General features: G+C 48.3%; 1 protein-coding gene across 1 annotated transcript in view; it reads right to left on the minus strand.

The window, feature by feature from the left end:
• The window catches only part of EBF2 (EBF transcription factor 2), a 123,706-nt gene extending 121,310 nt beyond the window's left edge, over positions 1-2,396 (minus strand). The window contains exon 1 of the mRNA XM_039386643.1: positions 1,826-2,396. Coding sequence (XP_039242577.1) covers positions 1,826-1,956 — 131 coding nt within the window. The 5' untranslated portion in view covers positions 1,957-2,396. The remainder of the gene's footprint in view (positions 1-1,825) is intronic.
• Positions 2,397-21,416: the final 19,020 nt, after the last annotated feature.

Genomic DNA, 21,416 nt, shown 5'->3' on the forward strand with positions numbered 1-21,416 from the left:
GCCACTTTCCTCAGCAGCGAAGTTTGTCTTTAGTCACTGAGTTACTTGAACCGATTCCCGGGACTTCAGTCTCTGATTTAAGCGGAAAGAATTTAGAGTCGGGTTAATCAGCCCTTGCCCAAATCTTGTCCCTGAGTGCTGAAAATGCAGGGATGTTTCCCACGCATTTCCCGGCTTGGAAAGATTCAAATGCTTGTGCTTACCCACAGTATCCCTCGCTGCAGCTTTATTTCTTCATGAAACTAATTGTAGCTCCCTCTCCCTAAAGCCGGTTTCTACTTACTGCAGAGGAAACAGGCGCACATGAGCACCTCCATGTTACTTAATAGACAGATTAAGCGTCTGACAGCCTAGTTAAGAGTCAGAACATCTTTGTTTTGCAGTCCCCAAAACAGCTCCACAGCACTGACAAAAAGTGTTTTGACTCTTTCGGAGAACCGCAGATGTTTCCCCGTGTTTCCCTTGCCAAATAGGTACGGTGTGAACTCACCACATCCGCCACAACTGCACCTAGTTTGGGGCTTCCTCTCATTCTGCGTGTAAAAACTCGCGTTTCTTGGTTTATTACGAATCTCTGCAGAAAAACCTGGCGATGCCAGCGGGCAGCACAACCGCGGGCTGCACCTCCACCGCTCCCGTGAATTAGAGGCTTCTCAGGAGCCCTTTCCTTTTACTTTCGGTTTCCTCGGGAATAAACCTCCTTCCCCTCAGTCGCATTTATTAAAGGGTCTATCGACATCCATAAAACTCTGATAACTCCTCCCCTGGCGCTTGGAAAACCTCGCTCCCGGATCAGGCCGTGGGTGGGGGCACGGATGTACTCTTTCTAAAACGTCCCTGTTTCAGCTGAAGTCTCATCTGCTGTTTCGTGCCCTTCACCTTGTCTCCCTACTAAATAAAACCCGACTTATTCCCGGGGTTCCCAATTTAGCCTTCCCCGACGCTGCTACTTTTTTCTTTTCTTTTTTTTTTTTTTCCTTTTTAACTTTTTTTTAAGGCTGTTCAGAGACCGAGGAGGAAAATAAAATATCTAAAAGGGTTTCATCCTTTTACCCCTAACGGGAAGAGACTGGAATAACTGTCCTGTGCCGACTCGGCTGGGAAGAGAAAATAAAAGACGGGCGTGGGGGGAGATAACTCGCCCAAACAAGTAAAGAACAAACAGTTTCGGGGTGTTCGCTGGCATCTGGGCTCAGCAGAGACCTCTCGGACACTCGGGCAGGTGCTCCGGGCAGAGGGATGCCCGCGGGGCTCCGGGATATCTGTGCCCTCCTCTGCTCACCCAGCCCCTGCTCTGCCTGCCTGGCTTAGTCTGTCACCCGCCTCGAACCCACGGGTGAACATTTCGGCAACGGCCACGGCGAACTAAGTAAAAGAAGATGGGCCGGAGGTTTGGGGGGGAAGATCCACATTTCAGTTAATTCTAACTCGGTCCCCTCCTATCCGGCTGCGTGACCCGGGAAGCGGGAAGGAGTGTTCTGTATCTCCGGGTACAACCAACCCACTGCCCCAGCATCTTCCTGGTGCAGAAAACGAAAGAAGGATCCGATCTCGCTGTCATCTGAGCCCCTGCACGGGGTTTTAGGACTCTGATGCTCTCCGGTTTTGGAGCGCTTCTCCCTTGCTCTACTGCTACCACCTTCAATTTGCACTGACTAGAGGAGACCGGGAGCGGGACAGAAAGGGAGAGAGTAAATTTAATATCAAATGCAAACAACAAGGAGTAAAGGAAAGGCTTGCTTTAAAAAGGAAAAAAAAAAAAAAAAAAAGAAGAAAAAAGAAATAAAACGCAGGGGGAAAGTGGGGAAGAAATAGTCACGGTTACCTTTGTGCTGCTACGTTTGCATCCACAACCCCAACGTTTCTGACCCAGGACCTGACGGAATCCATCTCAGAACCTAGAGATTTATCTTTCAGAATTGGTCCTCTTCCTAAAGTATCTTGAATCCCAAACATTTAAAAAGTCTATTCCAACTAGCAACAGTTTCCTTTCGGGAGATAAAGGAGAAGGGAAGAAAAAAAAAAATACAAAAAAAGAAAAGCAAAAACGACGCAGCCTTTGAGTCTGACACACACAAATCCCAGGAAAGTGAAGTTCAGCTTTCAAACCAACTCCTTCTGCTTTTTAACGCTACGCGCTTTTAACGCCTTCGAACCGGGGCAGAAAGTTTCTCCTCTTGCCAAGCAGAAGTTACGCCGACTGAGCCTCGCCCGGTACCACCATCCTTCGAGGAGCGAACCGCATCCGCGAACCGGCCGCCGCTAACGAGGATCACCTGTTTCTCAACAGACCGCGGCGGGGAGAAAGGATTGATCGCCGCCTAATCCGGGAAAGGGGGGGGGGGAGAAACACCAGGAGGGGGGTGGATAAAGCGGCGGCGGGGAGGCGAAGGGACGGAGCGGAGCGAGCAGCGCGTGGTCCCTCCCGCGCCCGCGCAGCGCCCGCGCCATCAACGGCACACGGCGGGAGCGCGCACGGGGGCGGGGCCCGACGCCCTATAAGGCGATCTCATTTGCATCCCGCGCCGTGATTGGTCGGGGCGGGAGGCCGAGCCCCGCCCCCTCCGTCACGCCCGCGCCGGGAAGGGGCGACGGGGATGTCGCGACAGGGGAGAGGGATGTCGGGATGGGGGGAGGATGGTGGCGGGGGGGGGCACCGGCGGCCCGGAGCAGGACGCCCGAGCTGGGCGAAAAGCGGCGGGGCCGGAGCGGGAGGAGCGCGCGCGGTGCCCGCCCGCGGCACCGCCGAGCACGGGCTGGGAACGGCGGGGCTGCGGCGATGGGGGATTGGGATGGGGTACCGGGATGGGGTACCGGGATGGGGGATTGGGATGGGGGACCGGGATGGGGTACCGGGATGGGGGACCGGGATGGGGGACCGGGATGGGGGATTGGGATGGGGGACCGGGATGGGGTACCGGGATGGGGGACCGGGATGGGGGATTGGGATGGGGTACCGGGATGGGGTACCGGGATGGGGTACGAAATGGGAGGTCGGGATGGGGTACCGGGATGGGAGATAAGGATGGGGTACGGGATGGGAGATCGGGATGGGGTACCGGGATGGGGTACCGGGATGGGAGATCGGGATGGGGTACCGGGATGGGGTACCGGGATGGGAGATCGGGATGGGGGATTGGGATGGGGTACCGGGATGGGAGATAAGGATGGGGTACGGGATGGGGTACCGGGATGGGGTACCGGGATGGGAGATCGGGATGGGGTACCGGGATAGGAGATCGGGATGGGGTACGGCATGGGAGATCGGGATGGGGTACCGGGATGGGAGATCGGGATGGGGTACCGAGATAGGAGATCTGGATGGGGTACGGGATGAGGGATCGGGATGGGGTACCGGGATGGGAGATGGGGATGGGGTACCGGGATGACCCGGCAGCCCCGCACAGAACGGTCCTGCCACTGAACGCACAAACCGGGCTGAAAGCAGCGGGGCCGGAGCGGGAGAAGCGCTCCCGGTGCCCCCCCCCCGGCACCGCCGAGCCCGGACAGGGCGACCGTGGGTTTATCGTGATGGGTTGTCGTGATGGTTTATGGTGATGGCCCGGCAGCCCCGCACGGAACGGTGCTGCCGAGAACGCATAAACTGTGCTAAAATCAGCGGGGCTGGAGAGGGGCGAGCGGGAGAAGCACTCCCGGTGCCCGCCCCGGCACCGCCGAGCCCGGCCAGGGGAAGCGCGGGTTTGTCGTGATGGGTTGTAGTGCTGGGTTATCGTCCTGGATTACAATGCTGGGGTATCGTACTGGGTTACAGTGCTGGGTTATCGTGCTGGATTACGATGCTGGGTTATCGTGCTGGCCCGGCAGCCCCGCACAGAACGCCCAAACTGGGCTAAAAGCAGCGGGGCCGGAGCGGGAGAACCACTCCCGGCGCCCGCCCTGGGGCAGCCGCAGCCCGGGCAGGGGAATGATGATTTATCGTGATGATTTATCGTGATGATTTGTCGTGATGGCCCGACAGCCACACACCGAACGGTGCTGGCCCAGAAGGCACAAACTGCGCCTCCAAAGCAGCGATCGCTGCAGCTCTGCCCGCGCTGCGCTGCCAAAGCCGCCGCACAGGTTTAGTTGGCTGGTTTGGTTTCGGGCGCGGGATTTAAAAATTAAAAGTGCTCGGAGGGAGAGAAATGGGTCCGCGGGGGGGTTGTAGGAAGGGGCTGCCTGCAGGGCAAGAGCCAGGCAGACACTGCAAGGCACCCGGCAGAGCCCGAAGTTACACCACGCGAGCTGTCAGACATCGCCTTAAAACTTTTTATAACATCCCGTGAAGGCAAAATTTCCCATTAAAGGAAACTGGAGCTCGCCCCAGCCCAGCCCGCTGTGACCCCGGACGATACCTACGCCTGCATTTATTTTAATTTTTTTTTTTTTTTTTAAACCGCTCTGCCTTGGCGATATTTTCCTCCTGGCCCTTTTGTATTCTGATCCGTGTATAGATCTGCCTCTGAAACCTATATAACACCAACGCGAAAACAGATTTCAAGACAATGAATGCAAATCTGTGCTCAGAGACCATCTGCCAGATGAGGGAATCAGATGTTCGGTGGTTAAAGGGACAGCGCAAGGATTTCCTTGACTCATTATGTTCAGCTCCTCTCTTTAACCTGCTTTGTTGGTGTTTTGGGGTTTTTTTGGGCTTTTTTTAACGGGATACAACTATAATTTCCATTTCAGAATAAATCCGGACTCCTTCCATCCACGTTCGGCCGCGTTTCAAAAAGCCACCTATTATATACTAGATTATTTTCATAGAGTTTCATACAGTTCTCTGCTAAAAGAATCGCAAATTAAAATCTTCCCATAAAACTTTCATAAAAATGTATCCTTAATTCAGGCACGACTAAGGGCAAAGCCGGGACTCCGATTTATTCTGTCTAACATAAGTGACAGACATGGTATTGGATGAACTAATACATCTCACCCAATCTTTGTTCAGGGAAATTTGCCATGCTAACCCACCTCCCCAAATTGATAAATATGCAGGAAGTGATTTTGCCAGGTTAGCAAAAGGCGAGCCTGGCGTTATTTTAGCGTCGGAGAAAAGCAACAGCATTTTGACGGTGCTACAGAGGGGAGGCCGGTCTTTGCAGATACAATCTCAGCATCTTCGAGATGCCATTTCTCGGTACTAAAGAAGCCCGATCCAACCAAAGGGGGTAAGATAAATTAAAAAAAGAAAACCGTGAGAAAAGCACAGCGTACGTGATAAATACACAGGCGATGGGAAGGTATATTATGGTGATTTTTTTTTTTTTAACCATTTCGCAATAGGCGTGGGTACATTTCCTCGAATGAAAGCCCCCTCTTTGTCCTAAGATCGTTTTTGGCGATGCCACTCCGACGGTTCCTGCGTTTATTCTCAAACCTGAGGCAGGGACGGGAGGGGAGGGGGGCGGAATTCCCACTCGGTGTAACCTTGGCCGACGGATTCACAAGGAGAGAACGTTCCCTGATAACCGAAGCCTCTCGCTCCTGGGGATAAAGCCGAGCCTGTCCCTGCAAGGTCGGGGCCAACCCAGACGCTCGCTCAGCTCCAGCCCGGTGGCTCCAGACCCCCGGGACGGTGCCAGCGCCGGGAACAAAAGGGGCTCGTGTGCCGTGGCCCCGGGGGACCCCCGCTTTTAGGGATTCATGGCGGGTCAGAGGGCAGGGCGCGGGTCAGAGGGGATGCGCTCCCCTCGCCCCAAACAGCTGCCACCACAATTCTGCACTTCAGGCACAGAAAATGCAGGGATTCGTCCCCTCCCGGCCCCGGGGTGCCCTCCCCGCGATGGTGGGGAAGGAGATAGGGGTCCCAGCGGGGACTGTCGGCCCTGGGGTGCCCTCCCCACGATCCCGGGGGGGGTTGTGAGCGACCCCGGACCCGCCGTCTCACCTCTCCGGGCAGAGGCAGCGCTTTAGGGGACATAATTTTCTCCCCCCCCCCCCCCCCAACTAAGTTTCTCGCCTTTAAGACACGCTGCAGGAGGACAGGAGTCCTTAAATACTTCTGAAATTACAGGCTCCTGCTCTAGATTCCGCATTTCAAGCCCAAATCGTGTTTAAAGCGAGTGAAAAGCCCTTCTCTCCGACTCTTCAGCTGTAAATTCACCCGGTAAAAGAGGCGTTTGTACCCGTGCAGCCGCCGATAAATCGGGATTTGCACTTTGGAGGTTCCCTCGGTTCGGCTCAGGGAGTCGGATCCAGCGGCAGGTAAAAGGCACCGCGGAACTCCGGGAGGAAAAAAAAAACCCTTCCAGCCCCGGCGAGGACCCGCCGGTAAAGAGGAGGGAGCCTCCAGCAGCGCATCTTCCGTGCCGTAAATACAATTAGGGGCATAAACGGCGGCCGAAGGTTTGGGGAAGGGGCTCTCGGAGCCGGGAGCGGATCCGACTCCGCGGTTCTCCGCGGTGGGAGCGGCGGGGCGGCCGCGGAGCCCCTTCCCCGAGTGGGGACGGTGCCAGCCGGGCATCCCTCACACCCCCCCGGGCCCCCCGCAACTTTCCGGGTTTCATTCCGTGAGTCGCTCCGAGCGATTTTCTTCCTCTTGACTAAAAAAAAATAGAATTAAAAAAAAAAAAAGCAAAGCAACTGGTTCGGTGAGCGCTGATCATTTCCTTCTGGAGGGAGAGCTGTTCCCCTCCAGACTGCCGCGCCCGTTCCCACATGCCGGGGTCAAAATGACAGGTGAGGCAGTTTTGACGTGGTGAAGGGATGCTCGTCTTTGTTAGCGGGTTTTTAGCAGCGTCGTTTCACGCACCGGAGTCAACTTTCACTCCTCGGCACATCTCAGCAACTCCCAGCAGGAAGAAATGCGTATAGGGGATAACACCTAAGGCATTTAAAAGCATAAGTTTAAACTAGTATTGTTTCCTCTCACGTTTAAGGAGCGAAGTGTCAGGTGAAAAAGTTAAACTGCGCCTAAAGACGACACTTAGAAGGCAGCATTTAATTCTTGTTCCATTTAATTTGTGAGAATTCACCAACCTTCAGGTGTCTCGAGGGAACGAATTGTAGGTTAAAATTATCAGTGTCGGAATGGAGAAGGATAACTAATCTTTGCCCCTTTATCCACTAATCTCTCTGGAAGGTTCATTTTTCCAACACATCTCTACCGGAAAAGTAAATGTGCCCGTTAGGAACGTTCCTTCAAGCTGATAACAGCTTAAAGTTTTAAGCCATCCGTGCTCAAGCACACATCAATCACACTTTGGGCGCTATAACGGTGTCTGACAAACAAAGAAGTCCCCGAAAATAACTTTCAAGAGCCCAAGATAAGCATCAACCAAAGATTGGCGTGCACGGGATACCCCGAAACAGAAACGGGGCTGCGAGAAACAGGACCAGGCTGAGTCCTGAACTGGGGAATGGGGAGGGTGTGGAGGCAGTCGGAGCTGGATGAGGACTCTGCTCTGCCTGATGCAAGACTACTCTGGATTTACAAACTCTCGATTTAACTGCAATAAGAACGTACAGAACTTAAGGGGGGGGTGGAGGGGGAACATTCTTTAAAACGCTTTTAATAGGAGAGGCTTAAAGCAGCTCAGGTGCCCCCAACTAAATCCTGAAAGCACATCGAGTTTTAAACTGTGAAGGGAAAGTGCAGGACAAGGACCAAAGCGCTGGAGTGCTTTTGGTGACATTCATTATGAGCCTGGTTTTAGACAATCCACACCCAGGTTCTCTCAGAAAAGAACTCCCCACCTGAGAGCTGGAAAAAGTTGAACCCCCAAGTCTAAAATAACTGAACCCCTCCAAGTATAAAATAACTGATCCTCATCACAGAACTCCCCCATCCCTGGCATTCCATCAGCAAACAAACAGAACCCCGGGTTTAGAGCTGTGAAATCGTGAGCTCTACCTGCTCCCTGCCTCTTTCTCTCCCCCTTCCCTGTGGCACCATAAAGACATTATTTACTGGAGGCAGCTCCCCCACACTCATCAGCCCTCACAAACTGAGCTTCGGGGATCCCACCCATCACACTCATCACAGTGAACAAAGCAGTGCTTTCAAACTGACAAATGCACGAGCAAACATTTAATAACTTCTTCTCCACCTCATCCTTCCCAAAAGAGAGAAAATATCTTATCCATCAGATCCTCTTTGGAGTCTCCTATTCGTTCCAATAAGTGGGTGCTTTTTTCTCTAGAACAGGAAAACACATCTGCAAGGTTTTATATCCAACCCTTTTTTTTTTTTCTTTCCTTTTAAAAGATACTTTTACTGCCTTTTGCCTCGCACAGCTCTTGGAACACGTTAGCAAATAATATTTTACCGTGGGGAGAGTATGTTCCATTTTATTTTATAATGCAGATTTGAGAAGTCGTAGCACTGAAGTTTGTTTTTCTAACCACATGGAGGTTTGAAGCAACAAGCACATTCAGGAAAAATGCTTTAAGAGGGTGTATATTTGTGCTGGGATCCTCTCTCTCACTTTGCACTTTATGGAAAGCAATCAAAGTCAACTTTTCAATATTACTTTGTATATAAACTGTCTAAAATAAGCAGTTTAGGTTATCCCAGCCTTTCTAGGTCCAGGTATGTACTTAGGATCCAACTCCAGCTGTCAAAAAGTCTCCACAACAACCAGATAAACACAAACACGCTGGAGATCAAAATTAAATTAATTCATTAAGGTATGAACCAAATAAAAGTGGTCCCCAGTAATACAAACCTTGTTATACTGGCACTTAACCTGCTTTAGTCACTCAAGTGGTCTTACAAGAATTACCTGACAATACAGGCATGCTTAACCTCCTGCTCAAACATCTGTACAGCCAGGGCCTAATTTTTATTTCTTGACTCCACTGAGTGCAGCTCTGCCTTAAACAGGTGTCTCACTTTAATTACATGGATAGTCACTCCGAAGGGATGGCACAGGGACACTTTGCCTGCTCAAAAGTCAGCAAACCTTGCAGGATAAAACCTTGATTTTTAAAGAGTTGAAAAATGTAAGAGCTGCAAACACCTGCTGATTTGGGTGCTCTCAAGTGACAGGGATATAAAACTGCTTTGATGCAAACCAGCACTGTAGCAGGAATATGCAAACTGTGTTTAATTCCAAATTTGCCCAGTTGATAGAAAAAGGAGGGGGGGAGCACATTAGGATTAGGAAAATGTCTTGGTGATGTTCAGTAATCACAACAGTGACTATTGCAAAGTTTCCTGTGTCGTCTTTTAAAGCATCTGCTGACAGAAACTAATGCACAACACCCAAGAAATCTAATCTAATCTGTCTATTCCTACAGTCTTCCAAGAAAGATGCAGTAAAAAGCTCAGTGTGTTATAATTAGAGTTTTACAGCCTTGGAGGGACAGCTCAGCCCTTCTCTGAAGCACATTAAACAAAGAAACTTCAGGTTCCGTGGTGGGAACAGAACTGGTAACACACCCACCTTCAGAAGGGTTTGTACCTCAGCCCATTGCACCCTGAAAACTGCCAAATTCCACAGCCAGGCTCTGATGCTGAGAACATTTGCACTGCAGGGAAGCTGATGGTGCCCAACACCAGCTCCTCTCACGGGATCTTCCCGTGGTTTATGCCCCATAACTACTAGAAATGTCAAATACAAAAGCTCGGAATTTAAGTCACCAGGACCTGGGTTAGTCCAAACGTTACCTTCCAGGAGATGAGAAATCTGCCCAGGGTTTTGTGCCTTCTGTGCTGTTTAATTACAGGTTACCATTGGAACTGTTACTATCATCACTGATTTTAAGTATTTATATTAAAGAGCAATGGCTTTGAGAGTTACTCACAACTAAATGATTCTGAAACTTAAAAGGATTTGATCAGCCTGGGGTAAAACATCACATTTCCATCAGTTGGGTAAGGAAAAGTAATACATTTTACTGGATAATCTGATATTACTAATGTATTTCAAGAGAAAGCACTGCTTGCTGGAAGGACACAGCCACAGAAATGTTTTCAGATGGAAGCCTGGAGCTTGTTCTTGCTGGAACTGATCTTGCTGCAGATTATGAATGGAAGAAAGGGAATGATATGCCATATGCTTCAACATATTCCAGCCTTCAGATGCTCCCAACACATGCTCCTGAAAACAACAGAGGGTGTTTTCCTTCCCTGAAGCCAAAGAATGCACGTGGACCACAGGGCTGTGGCTGCTCTGGGTGATGCTCTGAAAGCCTCTGAATGTTTTGTTGTCGTTGCTGTCCTGTGGACTGGGGAGCAGCAAAGGTTATTTTTGCTCTTCAGCATCACCTTGATGGCAATGAATGTCAGAAAAGGGGTGAGGGACCATTGCTGTGGGTGGGTTGAGCAGTTTGCTCTCTACCTCCACTGAGATCTCACACTGGGGACTGAACAGCAAATGATGGGGCTCTCACCTTTGTGCTTTTATACCAACCTAATAACTGAGGTCTAATCCTGATGGAATAAAGCTCCTTCACTGCGCTGCTCACGATCCAAACAATAAAAGAAACGATGAGGGGAGAGAAGATAAAGCAGAGGCACAGACAGAGAGGCCAGGAGGAGAAAATATAACCTCAGAACACCTAAGAACACACAGTGTAACTAGTGAGCAGCTGAAGGACAGACACTTGCCACCCACTGACTTTCCCCTTCACTACAGCCCTGTCTGCTCAAAGAATGCTCCAAATCCTCACAGGCCAGGCCAGGGGGGAGGAGAACATCAACCTGCAGGAGTGACAGCATCCTCAAATATGGGCCATGCCTTAAACCTCAAAGTCCCTGATGCTTTAGGGGCTTGTGCCCCAAGATCTGAGATCCGAGCTGCAAGATCTGAGATACAAGTTTGGAGCTGCAAGATCTGGGGTGGGAGTTGGAAGATCTGGGGTTGGAGTTGGAAGATCTGAGGTTGGAGCTGCAAGATCTGGGGTTGAAGTTGGAAAATCTGAGGTTGGAGTTGGAAGATCTGAGGTTAGAGCTGCAGGATCTGGGATTGGAGCTGCGAGATCTGAGGTTGGAACTGGAAGATCTGAGGTTGCAGCTGCAAGACCTGAGGTTAGAGCTGTGAGATCTGGGGCTGAAATTGGAAGATCTGGGGTTGGAGCTGCAAGATTTGGGGTTGAAGTTGGAAGATCTGGGGTTGGAGTTGGAAGATCTGAGGTTGGAGCTGCAAGATCTGGGATTGGAGTTAGAAAATCTGGGGTTGGAGCTGCAAGATCTGAGCTACAAGATTTGAGACTTGCTTGACTCTCTGACACAGAAGGCTGGGTGGTGCCCTAAGATCAAATCTCCCAGCAGAAGCCACTGGATTTTGCCCCAGGCTGGGCACAGACCCTCCCAGAGCCCAGGTTTGCTCTGCTGACCCTGTTTGGGCTGGGCAGGGCTGGCTCAGTGGAACAAACCCCCCGTGGAAGGCCGGGCTGGAAGAGCAGCCCAGCACATCCAACCCCTGGAGGGGGAAAAACCCATTTCCCGGGATGGTTTATGGCATCCTCTTTTTCCCCACGTAGAACATGAATAATGTTAATGGTGACAGAGCCTACAGGCAATAAAAAGGCCTTTGCAGGTATCAAACAGCTCCAAACTTTGCTTTGGCTCTCTGCCAGCTGCCACAGCCAGCCAGCACTTCCTACCCCAGCACCAGTGACCAGTAAGTAATTACATGGTCTTACTGGTTCCCAGTGAGAAAACACACAGAAAACCTATTACTTTTTGATTTCTCTTTTTTTTAATCACCTGAAAACCAGAAAGGAAGGAATTTTTTTCCCAGACACACGCCCTTGCTTTTCAAGATGTATTTCTAATGGATAAGGGAAAATCTCATTATTCACTTATTCAGCTGCCAAGGCTCCAAACAAGAACTTAGGTTGGGAAGCCAGACAATGAAAAATTTTCTACTTTTGTTATCATCCCTTGTCCAAAGAGCATGTGAAGGCTCAAACCAAGTGTCCAGGGCTCCCCAGTGCTAAACTGTTCACAGCATTTTTTAAAAGGATTTCTAAAGAGAACCTTCTTGTGGGAAGAAATTAAAAAAAAAAAAAAGATGAAATAAGAAAGAAATCAGATTTTTTTTGAGGAATTAGAATTGCACAGCATGCAGCTTAAGCAGATTTGGCCAAGTGGTGAGGAGCTGCATTTCAAAGCAAAAAACCCACATTCCACCATCTCCGCTGCTATTCCCATTTTTGAAGCAGCACACAACATCACCAATGAGACAAAACATTTTGTGTAAACTAATAAATCATCTTAAAAACGTTTCCAATTTCACATCTCCAGATCATAAAAGCAAGAATCAAGTTTCCTTCATTGAAGGAAGTTTCCTTCGTTCCCTTCAACGCAGAGCCCAGTTTGGAAGAGGGCTCTTGGAAGAATTACCCCAGATAATTTCTTCCTGTTTTCCCTTCATTTTCATTTCCTGGTTATTTTTTCCCTGGTTTTGTAGACCACTGTGAGCTAGTTTCCATAAAATTATAATCCACTAAGAGTTAAATGGGGTTTTTCTTCCTTATTCACACACAAATTGACAAAAAAACCATTTCAGTGAACACCCAAGTGTAACAGTTATCCAACACCCCACAGGTTTTTCTTACACTTTGGGATTGAAGGCATCAAGAAGCCGTAAAAATGGGCTGTTTGATGCCATTTTCATTGTTAGTTTTTCCCTTTTTAAAGCAAGCACCAAGGCCTGTTTCTCAGCACCCACAAATGCTGTGTCACCCCTGCTCAGTAAAAAGGAGAAGCACATGGAAGATCAGCTGCAGAGATGGGACTGGAAGCTCCCGGATTCTGGGACAACCTGATCCATGAACACGTGAAAATACGTCCCCAGGGCTCAGTTATTGGCACATTTGCCACATACCCTGCAAAATCACAACGTTCAGGGAGCAAAACCATCGACAGCCAAGGCACAAACATCTGTTTTAAGGAACACGCCGTGGGCTGGGAACACAACAACCTCTGCCTTTCCACCCAGGATTGGTGAAATGAGCCAAGTCCAGTCCCTTGTATGGACAATGTTATCCAAAAACTGGGATCACTGCACTCACACACTTACAGGAACACAGTGTGCATGAACATATGGACATTTATAACAAATTTATATGTCTAGCTTGCCACCAGAGGTAAAACTGCAGATACTGAGTGTTCTGCTCAACAGTTGGAAAGTTTCCACTTCCACACTTTTTTGTAAAATGGGAAATACAATTTGCAAGTCTTAATAGTTAACAGAACTGCTGCTTTACACCTGGCCTTATTATTTTGTGAGATAGGAACCAAATATTCGGTCATCTGACGTGTTTTAACACCTGCACTGATTTCCTGGCCCCAGGATCTTGGGGACATTTGTGGTTCATAAGTAGAACAGAGGAGGATTAGGGGGCTGGTGGGCTTGGGAAAGCTTCACCCTCAGTTTCTGCAGCACTGAAGTTGTGCTTGGACATCTGATCACTGACTTCACAACAAGCTCCAGCCTTACCCTTTGGCACAGCAAAACCCAAAGCACAGAAGGAAATTTCCCGTGTGCTGTTCAGTCTGGCCCAGAAAGTCCAGGTATCCAGTTCAGGATCTGTGTGTAAGTCAAGAAATACAGGTTGGAGGAAATCAAAAGGATGTATGTGTAGGTTAAATGTAAAAGTAGCAGCTGATAGAAAAGGAGATGCTCTTACTCACCATTCAGTTGACCAAAGCCAAACACAAAGGATTTAAAATGCAGTCTATGATTTAATCCATATGACACAATTTAAAGCTCTTCAGAACAAAGCAGGTCCATTCTGACCCCCATTTGCCTCCCAGCCTCCTATGAAGCTCACCTTTGGATCAAGAGGATTCCCAGAAGAGGGAAGGGGAAAGAATACCAAGCTTGTTTTAAACTTTCCAAAGCCTGAAGAGCCCGTCAGGCAACTTTCTCCTCAGGCAGACACGGATACTCTGGAAAGGAGGGAAGAGGGAGCTGAACTGAGCCCACACCCCTGCTGGGGAAAGGTGAGGTCAACAGGCTGGTAAGGCAGAAGCTCTGAAAGCACTGGAGAAAGGCCCTTAGAGAGGCCATGGGAAGGTCTGGGAACAGGCTGGACGAAGGAACAGCAGAACAGAACAGGGTGGTTGAACCAGTGACCCAAACTGGTCCCACCAGCAGCACTGTCAGCCAGCTGGGAGCACAGCAGCTGCCAGCACAGCCACGGGGGCAGGAGAGCCCTGTCCTGGAGCCCAAGCCTTGAAATCCACGTGGAAAGATAAAACTCAGATCTTTAAAATATTGTTAAGGTGGAGCTGGGAGGGTTCATTGACGTTTCCAGTCCACAGGAGCAGGAACTGGGCTCAGCAGTTCCACTGAGCCCCCATCACTCCAATCATCTCTGCAAGTTCATTAACTACAAGTCAAAGAAGGATTTTTTTTGTGCTGAACCTCTTGGCTTTGCAAACACGATGAGATTTCTTGAAATCCTCCAGAAAAGAGAGGATGCTGCTGAGCTGGGCACCACCTGCACACACTGTGCCTGCAAAGGCTGCACCACAAGTGAAAGAGAAGATGGAATGATAGATTCCCAATTTAATGCTCAGAAACAGAGGTCCATGAAATTTAAGCCACTTGCCCGAAGTCACACAAGAAAACAAGAACCCAACCCCATTTCCCACTTTGCAGAGCTGTTTTCCAGAGCACAACTGCCTTTTGTAGGGCTGGTAAATGTTATTCTAATGGCTTAACAACTAAGGCTGGGGGTAGCAGGAGAGGGAAAGTGATCTAAGAGAGAAAATAAAAGTCCCTCCCATCAAGAAGAGTATTTTACACCCCTGATTAACGATGCAAGAGAGTAAAATATTTAAAATGATATTTCCTTTCCCAAAACAAAGCTGGCACAGAAGACAAACCTGCAGCTCAATCATAAAAAAAAAAAAAAAAAAAAAAAAAAAAAAAAAAGAAAATAATATTGAAATCTCGGTATTTCAGGCACTGTTTACCTGGGCAATGCCACCACCTTGTGGTCTGCACAGTCACACACTGCTCCAATCTCAATGCCTTCACTAGTGAATAAACCCAGAGCTGTTTCTGCTCTCTTTGGAGAGAGTTCTGCTTAGATTTCACTCCTGAGCAGCCCCAGCAGCTCTGCCTGGGATGCTCTGATGGCATTTAATGCTGCACGAGGATTTACTCACTGTTCCTACAAATCCCTGTTCTCAACACCAAGCCACACTCCAGGACTGAATATAACACCTCCTACTCATGGAACCCTCAAAAAAGGGCCTTTTTTACTGTTATTCCAACAAAAACTCCTTTTCTGCCTTCTGATCACGCTGTATTCCAACAGGCTTTCCCATCTTAACTTTTCCATACAGCATTTTAAGGTCAAACTAACCCTCATAATATCTTGCCACTCCGAGCAGTAAATCTCCACTTGGCTTCCCAGGTGATCCTTGACAGAAATGTTTGCTCATTCTTTATGTCCTGAGCAGAAACTCAGTATTTTGGCACTATTTTAGAGCCTGGCACTAGTGGTGGGAGGATGGAACATTTCCTGACACACACAGGAGAATATGTCCTCTGTAATAATGGAATTACTTCAGCACTACTGGCAGAGTCAGATCAACAGCACGACAAAAGTTAATCCTCCACAAACTGAAAATATTGTAACTCCCAACCTGCTTTTTCCTGTCACAGAATCCTGTGGCAGAACCTGTAACTCAGCCACCCCCTGGAAGGATGGGGAGCACTTGGATAGCTGCTGGTCTGGGAGAAAAAAACAAAACTAGCCAAACAAAAATAAGGTTAAAACCAAACACCCCCTAACCCCTAACCTCCCCCCCCAAAAAAAAAATGGAAAACCAAAAAAACACCCCAACAACCCAAAAAACTGGGAAAAAACCCCAAAAACAAAAACCCAAACCAAAAAAAAAAAAGGTTAAAAAAAAGGAGAAAAAAATCAAACCAACCAGCAGAAACATCCCCAACAAAGACCACACACTAATTACTGTGGGAGTTCTAGTGGCAACCTCTCTGATGAATTTAAGGCACATCTTTTGGCCGTAAGGTTTTGGACACGCTGCCCATTTCAAGTATGAAATCATGCACATTTGGTAGTTTTTCCAGGACAGTAACTTGTTCTGCAGGTCAGTGGGGGCCACTGTGCCAGGCACTGGAGCAGGAATCCACTTTTACAGCCCCACTCAGAGAAATTTATGATGTTCTCAATCAAAACTGAATTTCATTGAGTCAGGGGCATGAGAAGCCTCCCTCCACACCGAGGATTTCGAGGATTTTGCCCCTGCGGGCACAAGTGGCAGGGTGGGTTTGAAGTGATGCCACCCACAGAAAGAAGGGGAAGCTCTGGCCCAGCCCACCCCAGAGCTGTTCTGCACAAAGTGGCACTGCCTTCTGGGTTAGAGCCACACACCAACAACCAGCTGGGGCAGAAAATGGAGGATTAACAAAATTAACAATCCCAGGTTATGCTAAGGAGGTCGTGCCTTGGAAGTCTGGCTGAAGATCCTCAGGTGGCAGGCAAAAAAAAAAAAAAAAGTAGATATCAAAGTCCTCCTGTTTGGTCACAAGACATTTATTGCAAAATTCAGTCCTACTCGAACTAGAAAAAGCAGATCTGAAAGGGCCATAAAGCTATAAAAGTGGGTTTGATGCCTCCTGCTGATTTAATGAAGACATCCTGTGTGGTGGCAGCACAGGTTCTTGCCAGGGCATGGGTGCACAGGAGCATTTCCAGCACTTTGCCCTGCCCTGAGCAGCACAGAACTGGCTCAGGGTAACACCAGAGCCAAGGGCACACCTTCCAAGGAAAGGACACTGCAGTACCTCATCAGGGGGCAGAATTATATCCTTATTATTAATTGAACTATCAATTTGGGCTGCAACTCTTTGCTGAAATAAAACCCTCCCCATTTCATACCTGTTTGACCAGCTAATTGTGTAGTTCCACTGGTTGGTTTAGCTCCCACCTGCCAAATAATCACAGATCTCAGAGAGTTTCACCCCAAACTAACCCCCTTCTTGGATAAAATAAAAGACATGACCCATCCAGTGGAAAATATCAAACCTGCTCTGGCACGACACCCTCTCTCCTCACCCCATCCCATCAGCTGGAAACCAGGGAGGGAGAAAAACAAGCAAGGAAAAAAAATGTAGAAATGATGGTTTATGCACAACGGAATATTAGTTTGTGTTTTCTATTCTTACCTGTCTAAACCCAATCTATAACTCTGTGATTTTAAGATAAATAAGAATATGAAGTGCAGTGGCTGCAGCTCCACCAGCAGACACTTTCTCTGCAATAAAATCATCTTCCATTTATCATGTACACTGGGAAAAAATAGAACTTAAGCAGAGAACATTGTGAATATTTATGAACTCCTCTTTTTGCAGGCCTTAGTGTTTTACCTCAGGATACCTCTAAAGACACTGTGGAGGAGTTTCACTGCTCATTGTTTCACCGTTACACCAGTTACAGTAAATCCAATTGAACTGGAAACCCCCCCAAAAAAAGGCCAAGGAGGTGTTATCACAAAAAAGAAGGAGCAGATTAACCCCATCACAGCCCTTCCCCAAGCACAAAAAGCAGTTTTTGGGCAGGATCACAGCAAACTGCAAACCAAAAAGAGGCAGCCACAGAAAAAAACCACTTTGAGTACCACAAAAAGGGGGGAAAAAAGGAAGCTGGAAGTGCTGCCCGGCTCTTTCTGGTGTTTTTACAGCACTTAAAATGCTATTTTACATCGGGGCCTTGAGGTGCCACTGTCAAGGAAAAATATTGTCTTAAGGACGAATTTCCGGCAGCAATTTCAATTTCAAAACTAATTTATTTGGGAGGAAGCGAATTTGAGCCTCCTCGTGTCGAGATTAACAAAGGTCCGGCAAAAAAAAAAAAAATACGGGGTTTTTATCAGCAGATCAGAGGTGGGCGTTCAGATCCTGTTTTCACAGCTGCAAATGCAGCAGGGCAGGCTGCAAAGGTCGGGCTTTGGGAAGCTTCCATAGGTGGCAGCATTACTGCAGGATTTTCGGGAGAAATCCAGAGGAGCAGGACGGTGCTCCAGCACCGACAGGAATCTCCCTTATGGGAAAAACCTTCTAGGAAATAATTACTTTATTCTGCAGTCGCTCAGCCCAGGCTGCCACACAAACCTGGAGGGAGGATTTTAAAATCCGGGAGAAAGGCTGGAATTCCATCCAAACAAGGCTGGATTGTTAATGTATAGATTTTAATAGGCCTGTAATTAATTACCAATAGAGTCAGGCTTTAATTCTAGAGGCAGAATTAGGGGGGTTGCCCCCCAACAGTCTCACTCACAACATAACATTTAAAGCCAGTGTCCCCCCACAATCCACAGAGCAGCAGAAACCTCTAAAAGCTGATTTTCCTCAGCTATCCAACTGCTTCATCAGCTTCATATGTGCACGTGATTCAGAATTCCTGCTTCCCCTTTCTCATCTTTATTTTAGGACCTAAATAAATGCCCCAAAGGAAGCTGCCTGTTATCTCTGTGCTGCTGTTCCACAGCTGCCTGAGCCCCTCATGCCTTTGCTTCCCTCTCCTGGCTGGTTTCATCCTAAAAAATAAGGAGAAAATGGTGAAGTACAAACCAATACTTTTAGAGAAGGGTGGAGAGATTCCCTGTTTCACAAGCTGTGCTGGATCATCAGTTGAAAACTGAGATTTGGGATAGAAATTGTGAACAGAACTTCTCCTCAAACCTCCCTCCTGACCCGGCTGAGCGTCCCCACACCGAGTGCCACCCTCAGGTCTGTCAAGGGCAAACACCCTGAGTTCCTCTGGAAAACCTGGAAGTGTGCCTGGATTCAGCATTCACCAAAATGCCACCTCTGTGAACACACAAACGGGACAGACCTGATCGAGTCTGTCCAGGATTTCTTTTTGAAAGGACCCAAAACAAGTCTCCAAGTCGATTTTTTTTTTTCCAATTCGATTCTCATTTGAAGCATTTTGAGAATTTTGACCTCAAAAAAACCACACCAAAACTTTACCATTAACTGGAAATCTCACATAAATTCTCATTTTGGCAATGAATACTTTATATTTTTGACTATACAGGTATGAAAGTTAGTTATAACTTCTCTAGGCTTCCCTCCTGTTTCACAGCATTTTAACAAACAGTTGCCATTCCTACTAAAAATAGGGGAAGTCTGAATTTTTCCTTTAGATATTCACAGAACATTTAAAAAATCTGATTTTTTTGTTTTTGTTTTTGTGACTCTCTATCTTTCTTCCAGCACAGTTCTTCTCCTTAATCTCCTCCCCATTTATTACATATATATAAAGAGAAATTCCCTCTTTAAAAAACTGACTCCAAACAAACTGCTACTCTTATTTTGGTACATTTGCCCAAAATTTTCTAAACACTCTCCCTAAAGCACAGGGATCTCTTGCACCACGACCCATCCTTGCTAGAAAGGATCAGATCAGTGCTCTGTGAGCTCCCCAAAATTCAGGGAATGACCAGGAATTGATTTTTTTTTCCTTAAAACCAACTGAAAAACACAACAAGCCCCCAGTTAATTGTTCTGTCCGGTCCACGGCCCGAACTTAATTAACTATTTAATTAAAGAAGGAATGAACTCTGTGAGCAGAACGTGGTGGGAGTCGTGTCATGAGCTCTTCCTCCTGGAGAGCAGCCAGGCAGGGAGGGAGCTGGGAGTGGGGATGGACAGGGAGCTGAACAGGAGCCAGAGTGTGCCCAGGGGGGCAAGAAGGCCAATGGATCCTGGCCTGGCTCAGGAACAGGGTGGCCAACAGGGCCAGGGAAGTGATTCTGCCCCTGGACTCAGCGCTGGGGAGGCCACCCCTGGAGTGCTGTGTCCAGCTCTGGGCCCTCAGCTCAGGAAGGACATGGAGGGGCTGGAGCAGGGCCAGAGAAGAGCAACAAGGCTGGGGAAGGGACTGGAGCACAAGTGCTGTGAGGAGAGGCTGAGGGAGCTGGGGGGGCTCAGCCTGGAGAAGAGGAGGCTCAGGGGAGACCTCCTCACTCTCTGCAACTCCCTGACAGGAGGGGGGAGCCGGGGGGGGGTTGGTCTCTTTTCCCAGGCAACCATCAGCAAGACAAGAGGGCTGGGTCTGCAGCTGTGCCAGGGGAGGGTTAGGTTGGAGATCAGGAAGAATTTCTTTGCAGAGAGGGTGCTCAGCCATTGGAATGGGCTGCCCAGGGAAGGGGGGGATTCTCCATCCCTGGAGGTTTTTAAGCAGAGACTGGATGTGGCATCAGTGCCATGGGCTGGGAACCACGGCGGGGTTGGATCAAGGGTTGGACTGGATGAACTCAGAGGTCTCTTCCAACCCAGCTGATTCTATGGTTCTGTGATTCCTCTTCTCCTCCCCTCCTCCCGGCATCCCCTCGGGTTTTGTCCCCTCAGCAGCACAGAGGCCTCTCTTTGTTGCAGCTGCAAACACTGGGGGCATTGACTGAAGTGCTCATGTGGCCAAAAATAACGGAGCAAGTGTCCCTTCTGTCCAGAGCCAGCCCTGTCCTCGTGCTTGGCACGGCCCTGGAAACCCTACACCTCCTCAGCTGGGAGAGACAACCCAAGAGCCTTGTGTACATTTAAAGGGACAATGACTTGGTTTTCCTCCACGTGCTGAGTGTTTTTAAAGGGTTTTTTATAGGCTGTGTATTTTTCAGAGAGGTATTTTTATTGTTCTCAGCCAAATTCCACGAAGGGGAATTGTTCCCTGCCTTGAATCTCCCAGTTTTATAGAGAATCATGGAATAGGGGAATGGTTTGGGTTGGAAGGGACCTCAAAGCTCCTCCAGTTCCACCTCCTGTCATGGGCAGGGACACCTTCCACTAGCCCAGGTTGCTCCAACCTGGCCTTGGACACTTCCAGGGATGGGGCAGCCACAGCTTCTCTGGGAATTCCATCCCAGCCTCTCACCACCCTCACAGGGAGGAATTTCTTCCCAACATCCCATCTAACCCTGCCCCCCTTCAGCTTATGATGTTTTCCATTTTGTTTTCTTTTACAATTTTTCTGACATCACATGAAAACTCACCCATAGAGCCAAAAGACTTACCCATAAAAACTTATCCATGGAGCCAAAAGACTTTCAGGTCTTAATCAGTAAATAACAATTCCAGTCATCCATGCAGGAAAAAAAAAAAAAAAAAAAAAAAAGAAGTTTCTTAAAAGTTGGGGGCAGTAAGATGACCAAAATGCATAAACCTGCCTAGAGAAACCATTATTTTTCCTACTTTTATTAAAAAAGGAAGGAAGAAATGAGATGACTTGCTTAGCTCATACAACAAATGAGAAATGGAACAGGGAAAAAAAATCCAGATCCCTTCAGTTCCTTGTCAGCCTTCTAGTGAAGAACTCACCCTTGATTTTTATAAGGAAGAACTATAGGATCAGTCTCTTTTTGATCCATGCTGGAAGATTTTCACTAAACAGAAATCTAGCCCAGAAATGGCTGCACTTCAGTGCAGATCTTAAAACTGATACAACTTGAAAAGCAAAGGGGGCAGTTCCAGCTTAAA

This window comes from Pipra filicauda, unplaced genomic scaffold, assembly GCF_003945595.2.
Source record: "Pipra filicauda isolate LSUMZ 115617 unplaced genomic scaffold, ASM394559v2 scaffold498_size1627759_pilon, whole genome shotgun sequence".
Classification (NCBI taxonomy): Eukaryota; Metazoa; Chordata; class Aves; order Passeriformes; family Pipridae; genus Pipra; species Pipra filicauda.